The 24,327-nt window shown below is 45.6% G+C and overlaps 1 protein-coding gene across 1 annotated transcript in view; it reads right to left on the reverse strand.

Moving 5' to 3' along the window:
- LOC119168129 (cytochrome P450 2C23) overlaps positions 1-24,327 on the reverse strand; it is a 94,223-nt gene that overhangs the window by 32,186 nt on the left and 37,710 nt on the right. The window contains exons 4-6 of the mRNA XM_037419540.2: positions 19,914-20,218; positions 7,316-7,431; positions 6,105-6,223 (exon numbers count right to left, since the gene is read on the reverse strand). Of these exons, the coding sequence (XP_037275437.2) occupies positions 6,105-6,223; positions 7,316-7,431; positions 19,914-20,218 (540 nt within the window). The remainder of the gene's footprint in view (positions 1-6,104; positions 6,224-7,315; positions 7,432-19,913; positions 20,219-24,327) is intronic.

Consider the following 24,327-nt stretch of genomic DNA (forward strand, 5'->3'; position numbering starts at 1 on the left):
CATAGGCGTGGTATGTTGTCATCTTCTTACATGACACGCAAGTCCTGATTTCCACGTGAGCGTGTCTCAGTTATAAACACCATGCAGTCATACCTTGCCAATTTTGTGATATGTCATGTGCAGGAAACCACCGAAGCAGCAGCAAGACCCTGAAATGTAAATTATGACATTCATGACATACGTGTCATGATTTTCATGTAATGAATAGTCACTTATGCTCGTCGCATAGTCATGTTATGCCATACCAATTTCGGTATAGATCCAATCATCCAAACGGCAGGAGAGCCAAAAATCGTAAGCGGCTAGATAGATAGATTGATAGATAGATAGATAGATAGATAGATAGATAGATAGATAGATAGATAGATAGATAGATAGATAGATAGATAGATAGATAGATAGATACGGGCAAACTCGCCGAAGTTCACTCAGAAACGCTTCGAATTTAGAAAGAAGCGAAGAAAAGAGTGCACGCCTTACACAAGTTGAATACGGCAATACATGAGCTCATATAATAACTGATTCTCTCTCTATCTGTGCGGTGAATTCTGTTGGTGCTGAATTTCAAGTAATAAAGGTGTTCCGTGCACTACTACATGAGAACTTTAAAGAAGTCAGATTACTTTGGGTGCCTGGACGTAAAGGCTAGTTTCTCAATGAAACGGTCAATTTCTTAGCTAAGTCGTCGATGAGCGGAGCGGTTCTACCGTAGTTTCTATCATCCGCCATGTGACTGCTGCTTACGGGAGTAATTGGAGGCACAGCACTGATAAACTCTACCGAATATGCCCATTTCACAAAGCCCTGGCGAAGAGCCCTTTGCAAAACTCGTAAACTAGAAGTAGCTCTCACGAGGGTGCACTGCTGCGTACCGAATATAAATTTCTACAAACACAGGTCTGCCCAGTCACCTTCGCCACTGGGCGCGTTTTATGGTGAACTGGAAAAAATGGATAGTTTTTTGACCAGCAATTTCTTCACTGCAGTACGAAAATCCATTTAGAAATACCTTTACGTGACATTGGTATGGAGTCGTCTGACTCTTTAATTTTTTTTTCATTTGGAGCCTCTATCTCACGATTCTCTAGTGCGGAGGTGCGTGTCTGTCAGGGGCTATACTAATGAAACTACTCGGATGACTAATAATAAGTGTAATTATAATAACATATATACAGAATTGTATACACGTATTGCTCTAATTTAAATGAAAACCTTTTTTCTCTTTCTTTATAGACCTATATGAACTATATCAGACACAATTGTTTCCTAAGCATTCTGTAATCTTTCCATTCACTAGCTTCGTCATTCTAAATATATACAACATTTTATGGAACCAGTCATTTTTCGGCATCCCCCCAGTAGGTATACGCCAAAGGCCATAGGTCAACAAGAACAGCAACGAAGCTGTTTAAACGCTGACAAGACGAAGCGAGAGAGCTTAGTGCTAACGCGCAATTACGCGTGAGGTTCTGAAGGTCGGGTTCCGGTCCTCAAGTTGTTCACATCCTCGGGCCACGACATGTCGGCGGAAATAGGCACGAGTTACGGGTGAGCCCACCTGCGTGCAACTCAGGCACGGTGAGCGTCCTCGAGACTCCGGAGCTGCTGATCATGTCAAGTGAGCCGTCGTCGCTGATTGTGCAGCTACGCCTAGGCCTGGCGATGTCTTCTGCAGCTAGACGTTGACCTGTGTATGCAAGCCACGGCTGCACCAACACCAGGCAACGGGTTCCACCCTACAGCAGCGGGCTACGGCACATACTTATGAGACCACCCACTCACTTTGTTATGATTGCGAGCCGCCTGCACGATGTCAAGTTAATGTACTTATGTTTGTCTGTCGTTGAATGTCACTTTGTTTTGTGTTCCACTCTGTCTGCGTCTTCCTTGCGTCACACGCCATGCGACGTGATAAACCTGACCATCACAGAGACCTTTGTCCGGAAAAGGGCATGGACAGGCACATGTTGGTAATAATAGTGAAGCGTTTCTTAGTGAACTTCGGCGACTATGAGCATATCTATCTATCTATCTATCTATCTATCTATCTATTTATCTATCTAGCCCCCTACCACTTATACCTCTTGTCAAAAAACGAGCACTCAAAAAGGGCTCGCCGGCAAATTCTCGCCATAAAGCGCGGAAGAAACGCTACGAGGTCAAAAAAAAATAAAAACAAGCATCCAAAGACTCCCCGGGCGCGCGACCCTCTCCCCTCGGAAGCGTAGGTTCGCCGACGAACCTCCTCTCATCGACGCCCGAGCAAGCCCTCGAATGTTCTACATGGAAAGGGGCGTGGTGATGCCGGGTTGCGTCATCCGCCGCGGACGGCCTTCGAACCGTCTCGCTTTCCCCCCAGCCTTCGCTGCGCATCGCGCCGACGAAATAATGAGAACTTTCTGGAATCTCGCGCGGAAGGTATTTAATCGAGCAGCCGAGATGGGAGATCAGGAGAAGACGGATGTTAGCGCCAGAGCGCGTTGGGTATACCGCCGTGTAGTCGGCGAAGGTTTTGTCCGTAGTGACAAAGCAGGAGAAGAAGAGGATTTCCACCTGAGGGATGAAGGCTCGAGCTACAGACAAGAGCGTGTGTCTACCGCTATCGAGCGAAGACGCATGGCAACAGCTGCGTGTGTGAAGCCGACGTGTGTCCGGCGAAGAAGTTTGAAGCTTGGAGAGTGGCCAATTGAAGACGCGAGGTTTCCTGGAAGAGAAACTTCGGGGGCAGTGGAACGACAACAACGCCGGACTTTGAGTGAGTGATTCTCGGAAGAGTATCATCCAGACTTTTGTTCCAAGAACTTTGGACTGAATAGGTTTTCTATCTCTTTAGTCTTTAAGTGTCTTGGTTGTTCAATGCATGCGACTGCATTGTAGTGCGTATTGTTGTCGGTGTCCGTTGCTTCGAGTGTGGCCAATTGTACTGTGTAGTAGGTTGTTTGATTGGTGACATATTGTATGCAAATATTGTGGAGTGTGCATACTTGTGTATTGTTTTTTGATCTGTCATTATTGAGAATAAAATTTTGTTTTGTTTATCAACTCTCGGCTCTGACTTGTTCTTTGGGCCACAGCCGGCGTCCGCTGGCGCGCCAAAAAGGACCACTTCTAAATTGTCCACGACTTCGTGGTGCGGTTCGGGGGGCCGATACTTCGATCCTTGGAATTAGCCCGGTGATCTCCTCCCGAATTAACGGGACCCGTAACACCTCTAAAAGCCGTTTCGATGGCGGAATTCTTACTAAACAGTTTATGGCATAGCATGACTGCATGGCGAGCGTAAGTTGCTAGTCAGAACACCAAAATCATGATGTGTATCTCGTAAGTGTCATAATTCACCTGTGGTGGTTGTCCTGCTTTTGTGGTTGTTTCTTTCGCATGCCATATTACAATCACGGTATGCTACAACATGACTGCATGTCGAACATAAGTATGAGGCCCTAACGTGAAAATCATGACACACATGGTATGTAAATCATGACTCATGATTACACGCCATACGCTCACGGTGCGCTCTCATCTGTTTCTCAAGCTTCACATCTGCCAAATTTGATATTACTTGACGTGAATGAATGGGAAAGGCGATGACTGATGCAAATATGATAATCATGACATGCGTGTTTTGTAAGAACATGACAAAATGACATGACCATGATGTGCTTGGGACCATTTCGCTAGCTACATATATACCAAATTTGTTATCACGCGACGTGAACAGACTACAAATGTAAATGACAAGTTCAAACATGATGATCATGATATGCGTGTCATGTAAAACATGACTACACGCTACGATCATGAAGTGCTCACGGCCGTTTTGCTAGCTTCACTTATTCTGAATTTGGCATTACATGATGTGAATTAATGACGAAGGTAAGACACACCTCCAAACATGATAATTATGGTATGCGTGTCATGTAAAAAGGACTACTTGCTACGCTCACATTGCGCTCGCGGCCGTTTCTCTAGCTATACACATACCAAACTTGGTATCATATGACGCCTGCGGACAAGGAAACTAAATGACACGTAAACACAAGATAATCATGACATGCGTGTCATGTAAAACATCACTGCATGCTACGCTCACAGCCCGCTCACGGCCGTTTTACTAGCACCACGTACACCTTATTTAGCATCACCTCACACTAATCGACGAAGGTAAATGACACGTTCAAACACGATAATCATGACATGGAAGTCACGTATGGCATAATTTACGCCCGGCTTGTAACAATTTCCTGATTTAAAGTGACATTTCCACCTTCCTCAGTCGTTCTTCGCATGTCACGGATTCCCACTGAACAAAGATGTGCAATTTTTTTTGACGTCAGCGACATAGTTGCCACCCGATTTTTAGAACATTCTCTAAGTCAAAATTGAAATTACTCGTTTACCCTACACAACTTTTCTATCGCTGATAGTAGCTTACTCGTAAAAATAACGCAATATAACAACCCGCGAGACTTCAAGTACGAAACACTTACTTCATTTGCACATGTATGGGTAGTTAAAAGAACGAGAATGCTTGCTACTAAAAAACACTGTTGTTGGTTTGAACTGGAATGCTTATCATTTTGATTGATTGATTTGTAGGGTTTAACGTCCCAAAATCACCATATGATTATCAGAGACGCCGTAGTGGAAGGCTTCGGAAATTTCGACCACCTGGGGTTCCTTAATGTGCACCCTAATCTTAGCACACGGGCCTAAAGCATTCTCACCTCCATCAAAAGATGCCTATCCTCTTCGACGGCTGTTTCGCACACAGGCGTGCCACCTGTTATTGTGGTATAGCGAATACATGGATACCTTTGGCGGGTTTTACCATCATCATCATCTTCCGAATTTGTATGTAGAGAAGCGGCCACTGTTACAGTAAACACAGATCGGCTAGCCCCGGTCTGCCGAACGCCATGGTGGTCGCCGTGCGATGTATTGTGGCTGAAGCGCAATCAGTGCCAAAGGTGCAGTTAGCGGTGCATCGTCTGTTACAGTTTTTCACACTTCACTGCGAGCTGTGAAATCTATACTGCGGGCTCGCTTTTACCAGCGATTGTACGGTGAACTGGTAGGAAGCCTAGCAGACGACGCACTTATATAACTACGCCTCCGACATAGATTGCGCTTGAGCGAAAAAAAAACCTCACGTGGTGTTAGCACCGAGGCCCAAGGATTATGGCGACGCGCGCTGTGGTACTTTATAAAGTGGCCGCACCTGTATAAGCAATATAAGTCACAACCAAAAGGAATTCGAAATAAATTATATACCCAAGTGCGCAAGCACGGATTCGAACCTACGACCTCTCATCCTCCGGCGCACCACGTTACACAACACCGCCACATAGCACACATGGCGAAGCATACTACATATCGATTGTCAATTCATATACACCAGTTACCACTGCAGGTACGCGTAACAGAGACGTGCTTCAGAGCAGTCACAGCTTCCCGCGAGATTATGCGAAGGGCGCGGTTTAGAGATCGTCACTCCGCTGCTGTTTCCACGAAGTTTAGGATAAGTTTACGCCTTTTAGCTCAACTTCGGCTCACAGGCGGCGGCAGCCCAAGCTCGCACGCTTTTTTCGTGAATGGGGGAAGAGGGGGGAGGTTCGTACCTCTATTAGCACTTCAAAGTTTGCGTTAAAACTATAAACCACAGGAAGGTCTCTTCACGCTTTTTGCGGTGTATGGCTGTGTTTGCGATAGGAGTGAACTTGTTGGTTGTAAAATAGTTTATTTTTTCAGCGCACTGGACAAACAAAATGTAGTAAATGTTACAATTGTTCGCGCTTGCTCAGTACATACCTCAGCGTTGTTTTCGCGGGGCCTTCTTTGTGCTTCAATACTGTGCTTGAAATGTCGGGCTGACACACTCTTTTGTTGGGAATCGTGTTCTTTTCAATCGCCTTTCTCGCCTAATCAGAGTGGTGCGAATTTGGGTTCTTTGCCATTCTTCGCGTGACAAAGAGATTTGTTGCTGTCGCATTGACTAGTTCGTCCTTTTGACAAAACACCGACATTTTTCGCTCATAAAGAAAACATGCATGACCGAATACAACTTGTTTTGTTACTGAGGACCTTGCTAGTGCAGTGATACGCACCCTGGCTTGTAATGTGTCCGGTTCCATAGCGTTCTTCACCATGTGCCAATGTATGGTGCCGGTGGTGCTTGCAGTGCCAGCAAGGAGGAAGCTGGTCACCATGCCGACTAGGGTTTCCACTGGAAAACAGCGACCCGCCAAGATAGCCTATCAGTACCGGTAAGTATCGTCAAAAATCTTTCATGCAATTAAGAAGTTATATAATACACAAGGTTACAACATTTCTAAAGTGGTTCATTGCGCCCAGAAGAAGGCAGGAGACACAGAAAAATAGGAGCTTTAACAAACAATTAATAAGTAGAGGTTGCGTGGGAAGCGACTCTCCAAGGTTTCAACTCTTGAGGGGAAACTTGAGCTTTTGAAAAAGCCGATCCAGCTTGTAGAAGCATCGGCTCTAGCTCATCTTTATTTTTGGAAATTGGCCAATTTGTTGCACCAGCAGTGAAATGAGTCACATTGCCAAAATAAATTTCACGCGAACATTGTGGGACCATGCAAGTTCGCTTCGCCGTGGTGATTCAGATGATGATGTACTCGGCTGCTGAAGCACTGGTCGTGAGAGCAGCGGTGGGTGCATTTTCGATGGAGGCGAAAATGCTGCAGCTCCGTGTGCTCATATTTGGGTGCTCGTTAGAGAACCCCAGGTGGTCAAAATTTCCGGAAACCTTCATTACGGCGTCTCTCAAAATTTTATGGTGGTTTCTGTACGTTAACCCCCAAATATTTATCAATCAATCATGCAAGTTCAATAGGCCCCGCCAGCATACCTAGTCAGCAATGTTTATTCTGGGCTGACCGTCAGGTTTTTGTAGTTCGTGGGCGAAGTCTCGCGAATGCACTTACGTTAAAAAAATCTATATAGCGTTTGAAAAATAGTGCTAACGATGCTTTGGCAGTGATTCCAAATCGAACAGGTTTAAAATAGTGATGCTTGCGTCCATGTAACCATTTTTGTCTTTTTTTGCAAGCCGCAGGTTTAGCCATATATCAAATACAACTAGTCTACCTTTACGTCCTTCCTAATACAACAGCGATACAAGCTTGACGTGGCCTCCGCTATTATTGGATTCATCAGTGCACAGTTTATACTCGTTATTAGAGAATGTGTGATAAGTGGTTCCGAGAAACAACATGATTACTCTAGACGCAAAACTTCGCCATAAAGTCAGCTCTGTAAGAAAGTTCCTTGAAAATTATATACCTGTTCTCACCTGTAAAATGATCGCTAGAGTCCTCATCTCTGTCTTGGACTTTCTTCAGGTATGCGTCTACAAAATCCCGGTTGACATGATTATCTGCTGAAGTTTTGTGTTCCTTTATTTTCTCACTATAAATGAGAAAAAAGACTGCTATGCACCCAAACCACGCTAGTTCAGCAGAGAAGTCGCTGCCTCTCTATGCCACAGGAACAATAAAAAGAATAAAATACATGCCCAAACATGAACATAGACGTGCGCACCAGGGTTGCAGGGAAAACACCTACCTCCGCGCTAGTCACCTATGGAAGGGAGGGGGGGATTCAGCCCCGTACGTTGACATACTGTGATCTGATTTCGTTTGATAAGTGGAGTTCAACAGCCCGAAACCGCAATTTGATTATGAAAGACGCCGCAATAAAGGGCCGCAGAATTTTCGATCACGTATGGTTTTTTTTTTCGTGCACCCAAATCTGAGCCCACGGGCCTATAGCATTTTCGCCTGCATGACATAATGGGAAAGAGAGATTCTGCGGAAAACCTTCGCCCCTGAATCCTGCGCACACCTATGGTCATAAATGATGTCAATCCTGGCCATTAACTACTAAATATGTATACGTACTGCACATAAAGTGAAATAGTTTCAATAATAATTTTATGGAAGGTATGGCGAATGGGTTTGATGGTGATCTTAGAAACATTTTGGCGCGCACACAGTAGACGGAAAAACGAAAGGCGAGAAGACAAACAGGCATGAACTCTCAACTCAGGTAATTAAAAAAAGGTACACGAAACATATATGCCCGGGTAGCTCAAAAGCACATGTGCGTAAAGAACAAGCGAAAAAACAAAAAAACGATAACTTACCATCGCTATTTTTTTACGTAAGTGGTATCTACAACATGCCTCAGAATGTGAAAATCAAGTATTGCTCAAAAAGGTGAACTCCTTGTGAGTAAGTATACAGTCGATGAGCTTCTACGCATTTGTCAGCGCACCTTCTGATATAAAATGATTCTACTTTTTCCCAAGTTTTACTTTCTTTATGATAAAACAAAATATTCGTGCCACAGCAGACAGGATAACATTGGCAGATGCATCAATGCTCGGCTAACAGGGTGTGACTGCAATATTCCAAAAATTTCATGTGTTCATTAGGCGAGGGTAAGTGCATGGACTGGTCTGGCCTATATATACACGACTGAAGTTAAAAAGAAAATGTATATTTGTCTCGCTAAAGATAGTGAAAAGTTCGTGAGGTACACAATAGGTGTAGTTTGATTGTTGCTCTTGCGGTCGTGCATCAGAAGGTGTGCTGATCAATGCGCATACAGCCCATCGATTGTACTAACTCACAAGGAGTTAACCTTTTGGAACCATAACTAATTTTCACATTCTGAGGCACGTTGTATATACCACTTATACAAACATTTGCTGTTACGGTGTATTATCGTTTGTATTTTGTTTTCACTTCTTGTCTTGCTTGTTTTTTACGCACATGCATCCTGGAGCTACCCTGGGAATATGTGTTTTTGAATATGTGTTTTAATAAAATGAGTTGTGAGATTTCGCCTGTTTTTCTTCTCACCTTTCATTTTCCCATCTATACTGCGTGACCGCCAAGATCTTCCCAAGAAAGTTTTATGTGTATCACTATCAAATGATACACTAGAACCGAAAAAACAATCCATCAAGAATATTGAGTCCAAACAAACAGATTCTTCAGTCGCATCTGTGAAAGACTAGCACTGTTGTGGGGGGGGGGGGTTATGTTAAGAAGAAGAAAAAGAAAAGAAAAGTGAGCCTTGCATCAGGGTGCGACACCTCAGCAGTAGCTCACAAGGGATGGGGGTGAGGAGAGAATAAAAGGATAGGAATAAAGGTGTAGAGAAAAAGAGATGAGGGAAGCCAGAGAGAGTGACGACAAATTGAGGGGATAGGAGATATAGGAAAGATGTAAACACGGTCACAGGAGTCCGAGGACGGGGCACCACTTGCAAGAGCTCTTGTCGACGTCAGGAGATGGCGTAGAGCAAGTCCACTCGATCAGAGCTACACTGTCATCGGAGGTCAGCGCCAGGAGATGACGTAGGACGAGCCCAGTCGGCCAGAGCTACGCTGACGCCGCATATTGCGAGGGCACAACCGATTGGCACGGAATCCAGCGAGCGAGTAGCCTTGTTATCAGATAGGCTTGCAATATATTCCACGCGTGTTTCTTTTCCTTTGCCCCCCCACTGTGGTCTAGTGGTTAAGGTACTTGGCTGTTGACCCGCAGATCGCGGAATCGAATCCTGGTAGCGGCAGCTGCATTCTCGATGGAGGCGGAAACACTGTAGGCCCGTGTGCTCAGATTTGGGTGCACGTTAGAGAACCCCAGGTGGTCTAAATGTTTGGAGTCCTCCACTACGCCGTCTCTCATAATCATATGGTGAAATCGGGACGTTAAACCCCACATATCAATCAATCAAGCATTCAATCAATGTTTCCTATTTTTACGTTTGTTTCATTCGGTTTTCACCAAGAAAGCATGTCATAAATGCTTGGCGAAAACTGCGCCTCATTGTTCCAAAAGGTTCGCGACTGTTTTAGATCATTTTGTTAAGGCTGTGCTCAAGACATGAACACCTGAGATTATTCTAGAGCTTGCGCGATTACCAGGGATAAGGCTTGAATATTCGAGGGCACATGTATATTTGCACACGCACATCGCTGTTTGTTGATCATTGGCCGACGCTCTGTTCTCCGCTATCAGTGCCAGTGCGTGTCGCTGTAATCTGGCTTGCCGTCCACCGGCCACAAGCTTGGCGTAATAAGCAGTTTCATCCTACGGCAGAACATACAGCACTAGCATAATAATACTTACAAAGCACCAAACATAGCTGGCTCAAGGCCGCGGAACAAGCCGTATCCTCTTCTATGAGAAACAACATAATGCTCTCTAATATTGGATACTCCCTTAGGAAATTCACCACTGTTTCTTTCTGCAAGATACATCTGATGCAACAACCAGTTTTGGTACGATATAAACTGTCCTGCTTTTCTAAAATAGCTCTTTCGTTTGGTGTAAGTAGTAAACAGCACACGCCTAATAAATCATCTTTTTATGAAAGTGGGAGTTTGCAGACGTGGCTATTTCTTGTTGCACACAATAATACAAATCAGTACTTTCAATGAGGCAAAAGGGTTGTGAAAAGTGGGATTAGGATTGCAGAGTGCAATGTTTTATGAAATATGAGAAGCATGGCAATTACTACAGACCATATTTTGATTGCTACATCTACATGGCCACTCTACTAATTATAGCTAAACCGTATTACGCTCAAAGTATTGTGTCCTCCCACCTTGTCAAAATAAATGTGGCTCACATGCAAATATTTGCGTGGCAGTGGCAAACATACAAGGCAGTGAAAATTTTGACCACGAGAAATAATTTCTAGGCAGCGATTTTAACGAAGCAGACAATATACAGAAGACTATATATTTTTCCAAGCAAAACAACAATAAATGAAACTCTCCTCTGCAAAGAGTAAATTAAGATGCGTTACAGAACTAATGTCCCTATTTTTTTCTATAGTCTCGCATGGACAATAAATTTTTGTAATAGGCTTCAGCATTTACGTCTATCAGACATGTGTACCTCCAATAACACGCCGAATAACAAAGGGCGTTTAATCACTTCGCAGACGTTCACCAGCACGCAATTGGGCCGTCCCTAGAAGTGCCAAAGGCATCTCTGATGCGCTGCTTCAATATCACCAGGAACGACTTTTTTTTATGCAATAACTTTCATATAGCCCCAATGAAAAAAATGTTGAGAGGGTAATTTCAAGCGACATTGTGGGCCTCTAAATTAGTGCTCCCCTTTCATTCAGCCTGCTGGGCAATGTTTTGTTATGGAAATCGCAGAATTAGCTAACTCAATGAAGCGGAGCACCGTCCTCTTCAATGATGTTAATACTTTGCATTTCTTGTAGCTGAGAACACTGAAATTCACAAGATGTCTACGTAAACACACTTACTTACGTTGCTTTCATATGAAAAAAAGGTCTATCACTCAATAACATGTCAAATCACACCTTACAGGTTTATCCATAACACAAGAATAGAAAAAAAATTCTGAGCAGAAATTGATTGGTGATGAGTGAGGGAAGCGTCCATCTTATGTCTCTGTATGTCTGTCTGTCTGTCTGTCTGTCTGTCTGTCTGTCTGTCTGTCTGTCTGTCTGTGGATATGCTGTGCTAGCTACATGACAGGGCTGGACAGCCCTACACCATCAGAAGCTTCGGCCCTGAATACTGATGGGTTCCTCAGTATATTGGTAATAAAATAGCTAATATTGCCATAAGATATAAAGAAAAGTTTTTATGCATATCACCGCAGACATTCACAGATATTGGACAAATGACAGAATAAAAAGCTTTGTTGTTTATATAGATTCACGTATTGTCAGCCACAAAGATACTATTTTCAGTCCTGTAAAGTTTCGTTATTTTGATCTCAATATTATTGGCATGAATATTGCTTATAAATAGTCAAGTGCCCGTGATACTGCCATGGAGAAATTCACCGGGTAAACTTGCACATGGTGACACAGCACTACTGTCAAGCGTGCTATTTTCCCAACCACTTAGAAAATGCAACTTTGTGTTCTTGAATAGACCGCTGCGGTACTGGGGTACGTAATAGATATCTGTAAAGTGATAGGGCTAACCAAATTCTTTACTTCATTAGAAACTGCCTTCAGCGACGCTAAATTCAACGGCTATATTTAGCTCTGTTTTGTCTACTAGTGTAAATATGCCATTTCGATTTCAAAACGTATATGGTATTCACCCTACGTTCCTCATCGCAATTATTCAAGCCCATAAGGTTGGTTTGCATAAAAACAATTCATTTATTCCTAATAAAAAAAATTTTAAACTAATACGCGGTTGGCCAAATTGTGTGTGGAAATCAGCTCGTTGGGAAAAAAGAGTGTTCCACTCTCACTTGCTGGTATTCAACATGCTATAACTCTACATGTGAATACACGTGCAGAAATACCCAGCGCGAAGACCTGGTCGTCACAACGTAATTAGTATAACATGAGAGGCTTCCTTCAAAAGGTTGTGGGTTTCGAATCAACATATTACCGGGGTATTTGTCACCCGCTTTAATATATTTTCAATGAATTCATAACTGCTGCAATCTATTAACTACAAGTATTATTTCTCTTATAAAAATCTTGAACCCAGGATATATTGTTACGGTGCATCATCGACAGGAGCAAGCGTGGCACTTTGCGAAGATGAAAAAGAGGCCTGTGCATTAGGCGCTTGCGCGAGAGGAAACTCAGACATTTTGTTCGGCTGCCGATTCTCGGTGGACGCTATCCTATAAGCCTAGACCTCGCCCCGTCACATTTGGTGGAAGTGCTGGGCAACCACCTCGCAACGGAACTTCGCAGCGGCCGACGTTTGAAGGGTCATTCCACAACGATGACGGAGAGTACGGCGCCTGCATCTGCTCCTGGTGTTCCTGCGGCCGGAGATGATGCGTTAACTACATCTCCTTCTGCGATCTCAACTTTCGTGCTCGAACCCCCGCGGAATCCTGGCACGTTCAGCGGTTCCGGCGATCCAGATGAAGTTGACGTTGAAGATTGGCTGGCAGAGTACGAACGTGTGAGTACTCGATACCGATGGGGTCCGACTCTTATGCTGGCGAACCTGTTATTCTATCTTAGGGGAACCGCCAAATCGTGGTATGCGAACTATGAAACAGAACATGGGAGTTGGACAGTGTGCAGGGAGAAAATGTTGGACCTGTTCGGAAAGCCGATTGGAAGAAAAATGGCCGCGAACAAAATGCTCGCGTCTCGGGCGCAGACCTCGACCGAGTCTTACGTCTCCTATATAGATGTGTTATTGTTGTGTCGCAAAGCCAATGCCGAGATGCCGGAGGCTGACAAGGTCAGACATATTCTTAAGGGGATTGCGGATGACGCATTCAACCTCCTCATCTGCAATAATTTTTCTACAGTGGACGCCATTATAAAAGATTGTATGTGCTTTGAGCAAGCGAAGATCCGGCGAATTAACAGCGTGTTTACCCGCCTTCCTAATACGGCTGCAACGTCGTCTTGCGAAGACCGTGCAAGAACACAGCCACCACCTCTAGATTCATCGGATCAGGTGACCCAAATTGTACGGCCTGAACTTGAAGCCATTGCCTCTGCTCCGGTTCACACCGCTGCAAGTGACACCACCCCACTCACTGCTAACATGGTTCAAGCCATCGTCTGCCAAGAACTCGCCAGCATAGGTATTCCCTCGGTGTGCGCTTTGCCCAGACCGCAGCGAGCTCCATGGCGTCCACCCTCGTCCTATCACGAGCAGCAGTTTACGGCCCCATCTCGCGACCCTGCTGCGTGGAGAACCGTCGACAATCGACTAATTTGTTTTCATTGCCACCGTATCGGTTATGTCGTCCATTACTGCAATTACCGCTGGTCCTCGCCACCTCGGCCTTCATCTCAACCTCACTACCGACAGGACAGCACCCGCTTCGCATCTGCCGCGCAGCCTTCTCCGCCAAACAAATACAGAAGGTTCAACAGCCGATCTCCGTCACCGCATGGTCGTCAGTCGCGTTCTCCTCCAGGACGTCGCCAGTCGTCTCGCTCACCGCAGACTCGCAGGCCGTCGTCCCCATTCAACCCCGCTCTTGCCTACCCGGAAAAATAAACGGTGCAGCGCCCGGAGGTGACGCTGCATTTTCGACTCCCTCCACAAATCTTCTCTTGACGCTTCCGACAAGACAAAGTTTGTTAGACGTTGACGTTGACGGTGTGGCTATTTCTGCCCTTATAGATACTGGAGCGCACATTTCTGTAATGAGCGCAAACCTTGGCCGACACCTACATACAGTGCTCACGCCTGCCGCTTCCCGCACACTTCGCGTCGCTGATGGGAGGACCCCTGACGTTCAAGGGATGTGCACGGCCCGTATGTCCATTGCCGATCATCCTACATTAGTTCAGTTTGCCGTCATTGAAATGTGTTCTCATGACCTAATACTTGGTTTGGACTTCCTATCACGTCATTCGGCGCTCATTGATTGTGCCACTGGTGCTCTTCAGCTTGAACTGCCGCAGTTTTCCGATTTTCCAGCTGACTATTCTCCCCGTTTATGCTCTCGTCACCACGTTCGCTTGCCTCCGCATGCTGCTACATATGTCACTTTGTCGTGCTCACGTCATGTGCCCAATGGTGACTACCTCGTCACTCCTATAGTCGACGTACTGATGGCCCGAGACGCCGCCCTTGCTCACACTGTTGTCGCCGTCGCTAATAATACAGGGATTATACCACTACTCAACGGGAATCTCTTGACTCAAGTTATTACGCAAGACATGTCTTTGGCCAAGCTACTTCCACTTGACAGCTGCAACGTTACTGGTTTGGACTTCGATACAATATCCCCCTGTCTTGGCCGCAATTACACTCTGCCTGCAGATGACATTAACAAGATGATTGCTCCCGACCTCACTGCAGCGCAAGCTGCCAGCCTCCGTAGTCTACTAACATCATATAGAGACGTTTTCGACTTTGACCACCGCCCTCTCAGCCAAACAACTGCAGTGACTCACCGGATCAAAACTAGTGATGCCAGTCCTATACGGTGGCGTCCATATTGCGTATCTCACAAGGAACGCCATGTAATTCAGAATGAAGTGGACAAATTGATTACTAAAGACGTAATAGAACCCTCATCCAACCCCTGGGCCTCCCCAGTCATGCTCGTTGGGAAGAAGGATGGCAGCGGGCGCTTTTGCGTGGACTATCGCCATGTAAACAAAGTGACCCACAAAGATGTCTACCTTTTGCCTTGGATTGATGACGCCCTCGATTGCCTCCATGGTGCCCAAAACTTTTCGTCTATCGACCTTCGGTCCGGCTACTGGCAAATTTCCGTCGGCCCCATGGATCGTGAAAAAAGCGCTTTCGTTACGCCCGACGGCCTCTACCAGTTCAAAGTCATGCTGTTTGGACTGTTTAATGCGCCGGCAACTTTCAAGCGCATGATGTACTCCCTTCTCCGAGGATATAAGTGGTCCATCTGCTTATGTTACTTGGACGATTTCATCGTCTTTTCACCTACCTTTGAAAGCCATATAACACGTCTTTCAGCCGTTCTGGATGTTTTTCGAAGTGCTGCTCTCCAGCTCAATTCTGCAAAATGCCATTTTGGACGTCACCAAATCACCATACTCGGCCACCTTGTCAATGCCGATGGTGTTCAATCAGATCCCGAAAAGGTGCGAGCAGTACAACAATTTACTGAACCACGCTCATCCAAGGACGTCCGAAGTTTTGTAGGGCTATGTTCCTATTTTCGTCGGTTTGTCTGCAACTTCGCCGACATCGCTCAACCGCTTACTGATCTCTTAAAGAAGGACGTTCCCTTCGCATGCGGCATAGAGCAAGCGGACGCCTTTTCGGCTCCTATCCATCTGCTGACGACGCCACCAATACTGGCCCATTTCGACCCTGCATCACCTACAGAGCTTTGGACCGATGCCAGTGGCCATGGAATTAGAGCGGTCCTTGGCCAACGACAGCACGGGAAGGACCGCGTGATTGCTTACGCCAGTCGTCTTCTTTCACCTGCCGAACGGAAGTTCTCCATCACTGTGCGTGAATGCCTAGCTTTAGTGTGAGCCGTGGTGAAATTCAGGCCTTACCTGTATGGCCGAACTTTTTACGTTGTTACGGACCACCACGCTCTTTGCTGGCTGTCATCGCTAAAGGACCCATCTGGACGTGTCGGTCGCTGGGTGCTTCGTCTGCAAGATTACTTGTTCGTGGTCCACTACAAGTCGGGACGCCTGCACACAGACGCAGACTGTTTGTCACGTTATCCGGTTGAAACGCCCGACTTGACAGAGCTTGATTCAGACCCCTGCGTTTCAGACTCCATCCACGTTTTGGGTGCTATATCCACCGAACAGCGACGTGACCTGTCGTTACTCTTCATCATCGAGCGTCTGACCTCTGCTCCAACAGACCCTTCCGTTCACCTGTTCGAACTGCACGACGACATTCTGTACCGTCCCAGCTTCAACGCTGATGGCCCGGAATTACTACTCGCGCTTCCCCATCACCTGCATACCAGCGTTCTCGAACAACTACATGACGTACCTACAGCCGGTCACCTAGGTGTCTCTCGTACCTACAATCCTGTGCGACGTCGCCTTTTCTGGCCCGGACTGTGTCGTTCTGTGGTTCTCTACGTCACTCCTTGCGACGGCTGCCAACGCCGCAAGCGCCCCTCTGTGCTACCGTCTGACCTCCTACAGCCCATTGACATACCGACGGAATCATTCTTCCGTGTTGGCCTTGACCTGTTGGGCCCGTTTCCTACGTCCACCTCCGGAAATAAAAGGGCTACAGTCGCCACAGACTACGCCACACGCTTTGCCATCACTAAAGCACTGCCGACAAGCTATTCCACTGACGTCACTGACTTTCTCTTGTATGAAGTCATTCTTTATCACAGCGCTCCGCGGCAGCTGCTTACTGATCGAGGAAGCTACTTTCTTTCACGTGTTGCGGATGACATTCTCCGCGCCTGCTCCACTGATGACAAGCTTACCACCGCTTATCATCCACAGACAAATGGATTGACCGAGCGTCTGAACCGAACGCTGACGCAGATGCTGTCAATGTACGTTTTGCAAGATCACCGTGACTGGGACAAAGCACTCCCCTTTGTCACGTTCGCGTACAATTCTTCACGACACGACACAGCTAGTTATTCGCCGTTTTATTTGCTATTTGGTCAACATCCAGCATTACCATTTGACACGCTTCTTCCTTCGCCTGCCCCCGTGTCTACTGAGTACGCCAGCGATGTCGTTTCTCGAGCCCATGCAGCCCGTCAGCTTGCCCGTGATCGGCTGCACTTGTCGCAAGTGCACCAAAAAGACTTCTATGACAGTCGCCACCAAAGCGTGCACTTTTCGCCGGGGTCTCTGGTACTTCTCTGAACACCAAACCGCCAAGTCGGCTTATCAGAGAAGCTACTATTACACTACCATAGCCCCTACAAAGTGTTACGACAACTTAGTGACGTGAGCTACGAGATCGCACCCCTAAACAATGCCTCTTCAACCCCCTCACTCCAGACAGACGTTGTACTCGTTTTCAGACTCAAACCGTATCACCCTCCTCGTTCGTCGCCGCCGTAATAAGCGCCGTGACGACGCTTCCGCCGCAGGGGAATGGTGTTACGGTGCATCATCGACAAGAGCAAGCGTGGCAGTTTGCGAAGATGAAGAAGACGCCTGTGCGTTAGGCACTTGCGCGAGAGGCTACTCAGACATCTTGTTCGGCTGCCGATTCTCGGTGGACGCTATCCTGTAAGCCTATAGACCTCGCCCCATCACAATATCTGCAAGAATGTTTTCTTATACCGCGGAGACCTGTTCTGTGAGATAAAAAAGAGGCTATTATATCTACTGTATTATTGATAATGCCTGTTTGGCTTTTTAGCTTTTGATTTACGCTCACGTGCTAATTATTCCGAACGGAATGAGTTGGAACACAAGAACAGATAGCATAGATCATCAACCACACATTCTAACTACACTAATTTCGCGCCGCCAAAAGCATGAAATGGGCTCATTTTAGTGCCACATTCGTTATTCTTACCTCGCGTCTGCTGCTGAGTCTGTCGAAACTTGTTGCAAGTACAGGGTGTTTCAAGAAGTGTGTACAATACTCTTTAAATATCAGGAAAAGGTGCTATTTACTCGCTGTTTCCACATTTGTTTTTCATATTGTGGCAGGCATATTACGACGGTTGAAGATGTGATTTGGAAAGGTAATTAGAAAAGTTAAAATAATTAACATAATAATTTAGTGGAGTTAGGCCGTTAGGCCAAATGCGAGAATCGTTGTGCATGCAAAGAACCAATTGACACTTTAAGATTCCAAAAAAGCGGTTTGTAGTAATAGCTGCGAATTATTGAAATTCTCCCCATGTCTGTGGCGAAACCAAAAACAAAATCGTCATTAACCTACGGCGCCTCTCATAATAATATGGTGATTTTGGGGCAATAAACCCCACATATCAAGCATAGCGCTTGTTCGCCCGTGACAACGAGAGTACACGAAGGATGCTTGTGTTCTCCTATGCGACGAAGCTCGAGCGAATGCGAGAAGAAAGAGGCAGAGGATAGACTACTGCGAATTCAAACTAACGCCCCCCCCTCCCCCCCAAAAGACTCGAAAGCAAGCCGAGCGCCGAGAAGTACAGTTGAACATGTAAATTTTATTTGGAACAGTAGTAGTCAAGTGTGAATGAGAGCAGGCGAGTTCTCAACTCTGCTTTGCATATTGTACAGTTCTCGCGGTGTGGAGCTGGCTAGACTTGTCATGGTAAGGGGGTATACGTTTATCATGTGGCCGAGTGACAAGTATTGGTATGAATAACTTGACGTAACTATAGCGTGTCACAAAATCTTTTAGCTCAGTAATTTGCACTCATCAACCACTCAGTTGCGGCTCGGTAACAATGGACAAATACGAGGCGTATTCTGCTGCTTACTGACTGCTTTGCATAAAATCACCCCCTACAACACCTGGGACCTAGCGAAGTTTTTCGTCAGTACTTCGCTTTTTCTACGTTTCGTGCATTACGCACACGTACCCAGGTGAATCTCAAAGTGTGTTTTTCATGCAGGCCTGCTTTCTTATTGCCAAAGACCGCCAGCCTGGGCACTTCTTGTGGCTGACCTAAATGGCTTTCACGCCGTCATTGAAAAAAAAAATAGCTCTACCCGTATCCAACCACGAGCACACCATTGCAAATTGATCTCCAGAAGGTCAACAAACTAGGGTTGCACAAAGGTTAACAGCGCTATGCTGGACATCGCTGTAAACAACACACCACCCAGGCCGGCGTGGTATTTCCGCCTTATCATCACAATAAACAATTGTATCAGGCCATTTGGCATCACAAGCGGCCAGCGGCGGCCGTTCGGCAGCCGTGTTGCGTCCGCATTCATTGAAGTGGCAGTGGTGACCGGTTGTCACAACGTGGTTTCTCTTCCACTGGTTCTTGCCGCAGCCGCCACGAAGCACGCCTTATTGTTCTAAGGGCTCTTTTCCACGGACTACAATGTTGGTGCTCTTATTGTCATCGATAGGACTTTGTAGATGTCATTCGTGTGCGTGATTATGTGTCACTGCACGCAGTTCGTTACTTTGTTTTCAAAATAAAATGATGCGGATGCCACTGAATAAGTTATCCACTCAATATTTAGAAAATCTAGATTGACTAGGCGATTGAATGACACTTCGCAGTCGTGGGTATAATTCTTTCGTGCTGCTCCATGCAAGATAACCAAATAAAATCATGTGTGGAGGTAAAACCTTGAAGTGTGGGCGAGAGAGATATTAGCAGTCTAGAATTCTGCTCATTCGAGACACAAGAACACTCAATTAGACTGGAAGCACTCGATCTGCTCAGATCACAGAACCATGCGCGTGCGTTATAAATTTACTACGAGATTGGATTCAGGCAAGACAGCCGAGACTGAAGTGGGCCGTCATTTGTACTCACTATGCGTAGAGAGCCAAGTCATCCACCTTTTGACGAACGAGGTTGACGTGTGTGCCAGGAATCCTTTTCGTGATTGCTGCGACGAAGAGTGGGTTGTGCTGGTAAATGCGGCCGAAACTTATGGCAGCAAGCATATCGTTGATTAGTCTGTTGATTTCGGCTCGTGCTGGATGGTCGTACGAAAAGCGGCGGCCGTACACAATGGCCGATATGTTGTTGGACGCGCAAGGCATGATATAGTCGTAAAATGCAATGGGTTCCCCTTTTGTCTTAGTGATCTCACTGCAGGCGCATTGGAACTCCTCCTGTAAAAAGCAGACCATAGAGCGAATCATCGAGAATCTTGCGTGAAGCTATGTTTTGTTTGTTTATCACAGTTTTTTGTTTAAATCCCTACACTGGATACAAGCGGCTGACTTTTCCTTCATTAGTGTTACACAGTGCAACTATGAGTCATCGTAACCTTTTCAAAGGCGTGCCACATGTTCTGTGTAGTACGTATACACAAATTAAACCCATAGATCACGTCCTAATCTGAGTGCGCGATAGCTCCCAACCAGATTACAAGCACAAGAAAGCCCAAAAATGAGTGAAGCCACATAAGTTCTTCTATTGCGACAGCCATTCTATGAAACTCCATGTTAACTTGCCCGTCACTGTCGACCTTGTCATGTTTGATATTATGGCAAAGTCAAACCCAACAACCTCATATCGTATGCCTGATGTGCGAGAAAAACATGTGAGACCAGTAGTAGCCATGTGTTTGAACGTTGTGCCTGATCTATCGAACAGTGGGCATCGATGTGATGCAAAATAGCTCAACGTGGAAGGTTACTATTGTCTAATTTTGTATTGAGCTAACGTTACGAAATAACGCTAAGCTTGAGAACAAATGACGGTAAATGCTGTTGTATGGAGAAACACATGTTGAAGAGTAGTATACGTGTTCAATTATCAGTTCTTTACAGTAGCCGAACAATGTCAAAAGCAGCGTGGGTATTACGAACACAAGAAAAAGACAGCCTATATGTAGCCCTTGTACTTTTCAGAATGTTAGCCCTGGCTAGTGCTACCTACACAAACTTCATTGGTTGGCTTTAAAGCATAGAATTAACGCCAACGGGACGTCATGGCTCTAGCGAAAGGGCATAAATTTGCAGTGTATAAAAATTTATACACAGCACTGCAACCAAAGTATATGTTACACTGACACAATTGAGGACCTAGTGTCTTTTCCCAAATCATTTTTTTGAGCTTGCTTGGCTGTGTGGTAGAATGTCTGTTCGCTAAGCAGAAGTAACTTGGGTTTTGTTTTTAGCTGTAATTTTGATTTTAATGTGCTACCTACACAAACTTCATTGGTTGGCTTTAAAGCATATAATTAACGCCAACGGGATGTCATGGCTCTAGCGAAAGGGCATAAATTTGCAGTGTATAAAAATTTATACACAGCACTGCAACCAAAGTATATGTTACACTGACACAATTGAGGACCTAGTGTCTTTTCCCAAATCATTTTTTTGAGCTTGCTTGGCTGTGTGGTAGAATGTCTGTTCGCTAAGCAGAAGTAACTTGGGTTTTGTTTTTAGCTGTAATTTTGATTTTAATGTGCTACCTACACAAACTTCATTGGTTGGCTTTAAAGCATATAATTAACGCCAACGGGACGTCATGCCTCTAGCGAAAGGGCATAAATTTGCAGTGTATAAAAATTTATACACAGCACTGCAACCAAAGTATATGTTACACTGACACAATTGAGGACCTAGTGTCTTTTCCCAAATCATTTTTTTGAGCTTGCTTGGCTGTGTGGTAGAATGTCTGTTCGCTAAGCAGAAGTAACTTGGGTTTTGTTTTTAGCTGTAATTTTGATTTTAGTAACACTTTGTTAAACAGCTTCTTCTCGCGAAAATTCTAGCGTTGGCGTCAGTGTCGGCGCCATTAGCTATAAGCGAAAAATTATCTTGTCTGGGAAAGGAAAATTTTGAAAGACGCAAATGCTATAACTATTAAAAATATCCGCGCACGTGTGAGGACTAAGCCAGGACGTCTATGTGGCCAGCAGGTATTCTACCAGACAGCTACGGGCGGGGTTGGAAATACAGTGAAAATATTTTCTTCTGCCTTCAAGTGCAGTTCGGATAACTCTCATTCATTAAACACACACGCGTCCTCTACTCAGGCTTCACAATACAACACGTAAAGACAGTAAATTTGCATGATACAAGAATACATTGTCATCAGACGTCAAAGCATATTATTATCATAACGATATTATCTTTCGAAGATTTTCATCCACTATGAAAAATAGGGGATAATCAGGGTTCACCTTTAAGAGATGTATGCGATGCCGCTATCCTTATCTAGTGCACACTTCAAGCGCTTAGTGCATACTTTTTATTGTGTGTTGTTGCTCGAGTAGTTCAAATTGTGCATTACTACAATGTAATCTTTGAATATTCAAAATGGCTTTGGTCAACGAATGTTTCCCATATAAAGGCATGCTTTGTAAAGGTTGGCATTCGTCAAAGCACGCGCGATTGTGCACGCGAAATTTTAGGGAACTTGCAATGCACCACTACTCGGTCATGAGAGAATACATGCAGTAACGTGTCTGCCTTTTTTTCATGCGTGGGCGGCTTTGAACCACGAAGTCATTATGTTGCGACTCCTGCTGGCAACGCAAGATTGTACCACAAAATATTACTGAGGTACCACATGTTCTATTGTGAAGTGTCTATAAAGGAAGCGTGTGTTTGCATATCATTTAGGTTACTTTGACTGTTACGAAGGTCGCGATTCGATCTTGGCTGTGGCGGTCGCATTTCTGTGGTGTCGAAAAGGTTGAGACCTGTGTGCTGTGCGGTGTCAGTGGACGTTAAAGATCCACAGATGATCAATATTTGTCGAGCCTTCCACTACAGCATCCGTCAATGTCATAATTTGGTTTTGGGACGGATATCTCCAGATAATATGGTTATGTTGCTTTCACTTCATTTTCAAGCAGGGGAAGGTAATAACCCTGTAGCCTAAATCAGAGGCGTGGTGGTGCTATAGAAAGCCTGCTTGCCACGCAGACGTTTTATTTCGACCCTAACTCACTCGCAGACATATATAATAATTATTTTGCTTGCATCTTTCTTAATTTTACATGCGAAGCTTTTTATGGTCGAGCTCAATCAGGTGTGTGACGTGACCACCAATACTGCGCATGCGCATTTCTTCATGCTCGCTTTCCTCTCAAATGCTTTCTCCCTTTCTCCTCTAGGCATCCCTCCCGGCAGCGTTTACAACCCATTGAGCATGCTCTCTTCCTTCTTCCTCTGGCCTCGCAGCGCCGGCGCAGGCAGAGTGTGCTAGCGAGTCTCCTGATTGAAAAATATGGCTACTCAAACTGGACAACCGTTCGCTGGCCACCCGTCTATGAAATATATTGGTACGGGGAAGATTTATTCACCGAATGCGGGCTTTGCTAACGCCTTAAATAGCGCACAGTCATGCAGGATAACGGAGACACTCAAGAGAGTAACCCACAACAACGGCGTTGTCGTCTTCCTTCTTTTGGGTGCCATTTCAGCTGTGCCGTAGCGACAGTTCCATACAAGCATCACCCCAGCCGGTAAGGAACCATCTCGGTGCCTGTTAAATGAGCGAGTCAGCGCTGTAGGGCTTGAGACGGGAAAGGTGGACTACTTCCATTCTGGGTGCAGCAGCCGTTTAGTTTGTGGTCGCGGCAATCTCGTAGGTGACAGGTGTGACCTGACAAAGGACTTAGTAGGGCGCAGCGTATCGTGATGGTAGTTTCTCACCCAGGCCAAGACGTCGAGATGGGAGCCACAGGAGAACAAAAGACCTTGCAGAAAACACAGCATCCCTATGTGAACAGTCGTAAAGATACTTTTGTGCTGTCTGTGACGATGATAACCAAGCGCGGGATACTACGCGTGCTTTGAGGGCGCGGTTGATGGCATCCTGAACGTACGAAGTGGAAGATGGATGGTCTGATGAAAGCTGTGCGTCGAAGAGCAGTAAGAGATGACGTGCGAAGAGTAGATAAAATGGGGAGTAGCCCGCAGTTTCATAACGCGACGAATTATAGGCGAAGGTGACGAACGGCACAGCTAGGTCCCAATCAGTGTGGTTGGTAGATACGCACAAGGAAATCATGTCAGTCAATGTTCGGTTTTGGCGCTGCATAAGGCCGTTAGTCTGAGAGTAATAAAGTGCTGTGAAGTTGTGACGGGTAGCACAAGATCGAAGTAGATAATCAACTACACGATATATAAAGTAGCGACCACGGTCTGTGAGCAGATCAGACGACGCGCCATGCTGGAGAAGAATGTCGTAGAGCAGGAAGTCGGCAACATCAATCACGCAGCTGGTTGGTAGCGCTGGAGTGATTGCATACCGCGTG

The sequence above is a fragment of the Rhipicephalus microplus genome, chromosome 6, assembly GCF_043290135.1.
Source record: "Rhipicephalus microplus isolate Deutch F79 chromosome 6, USDA_Rmic, whole genome shotgun sequence".
In the NCBI taxonomy this organism is placed as follows: Eukaryota; Metazoa; Arthropoda; class Arachnida; order Ixodida; family Ixodidae; genus Rhipicephalus; species Rhipicephalus microplus.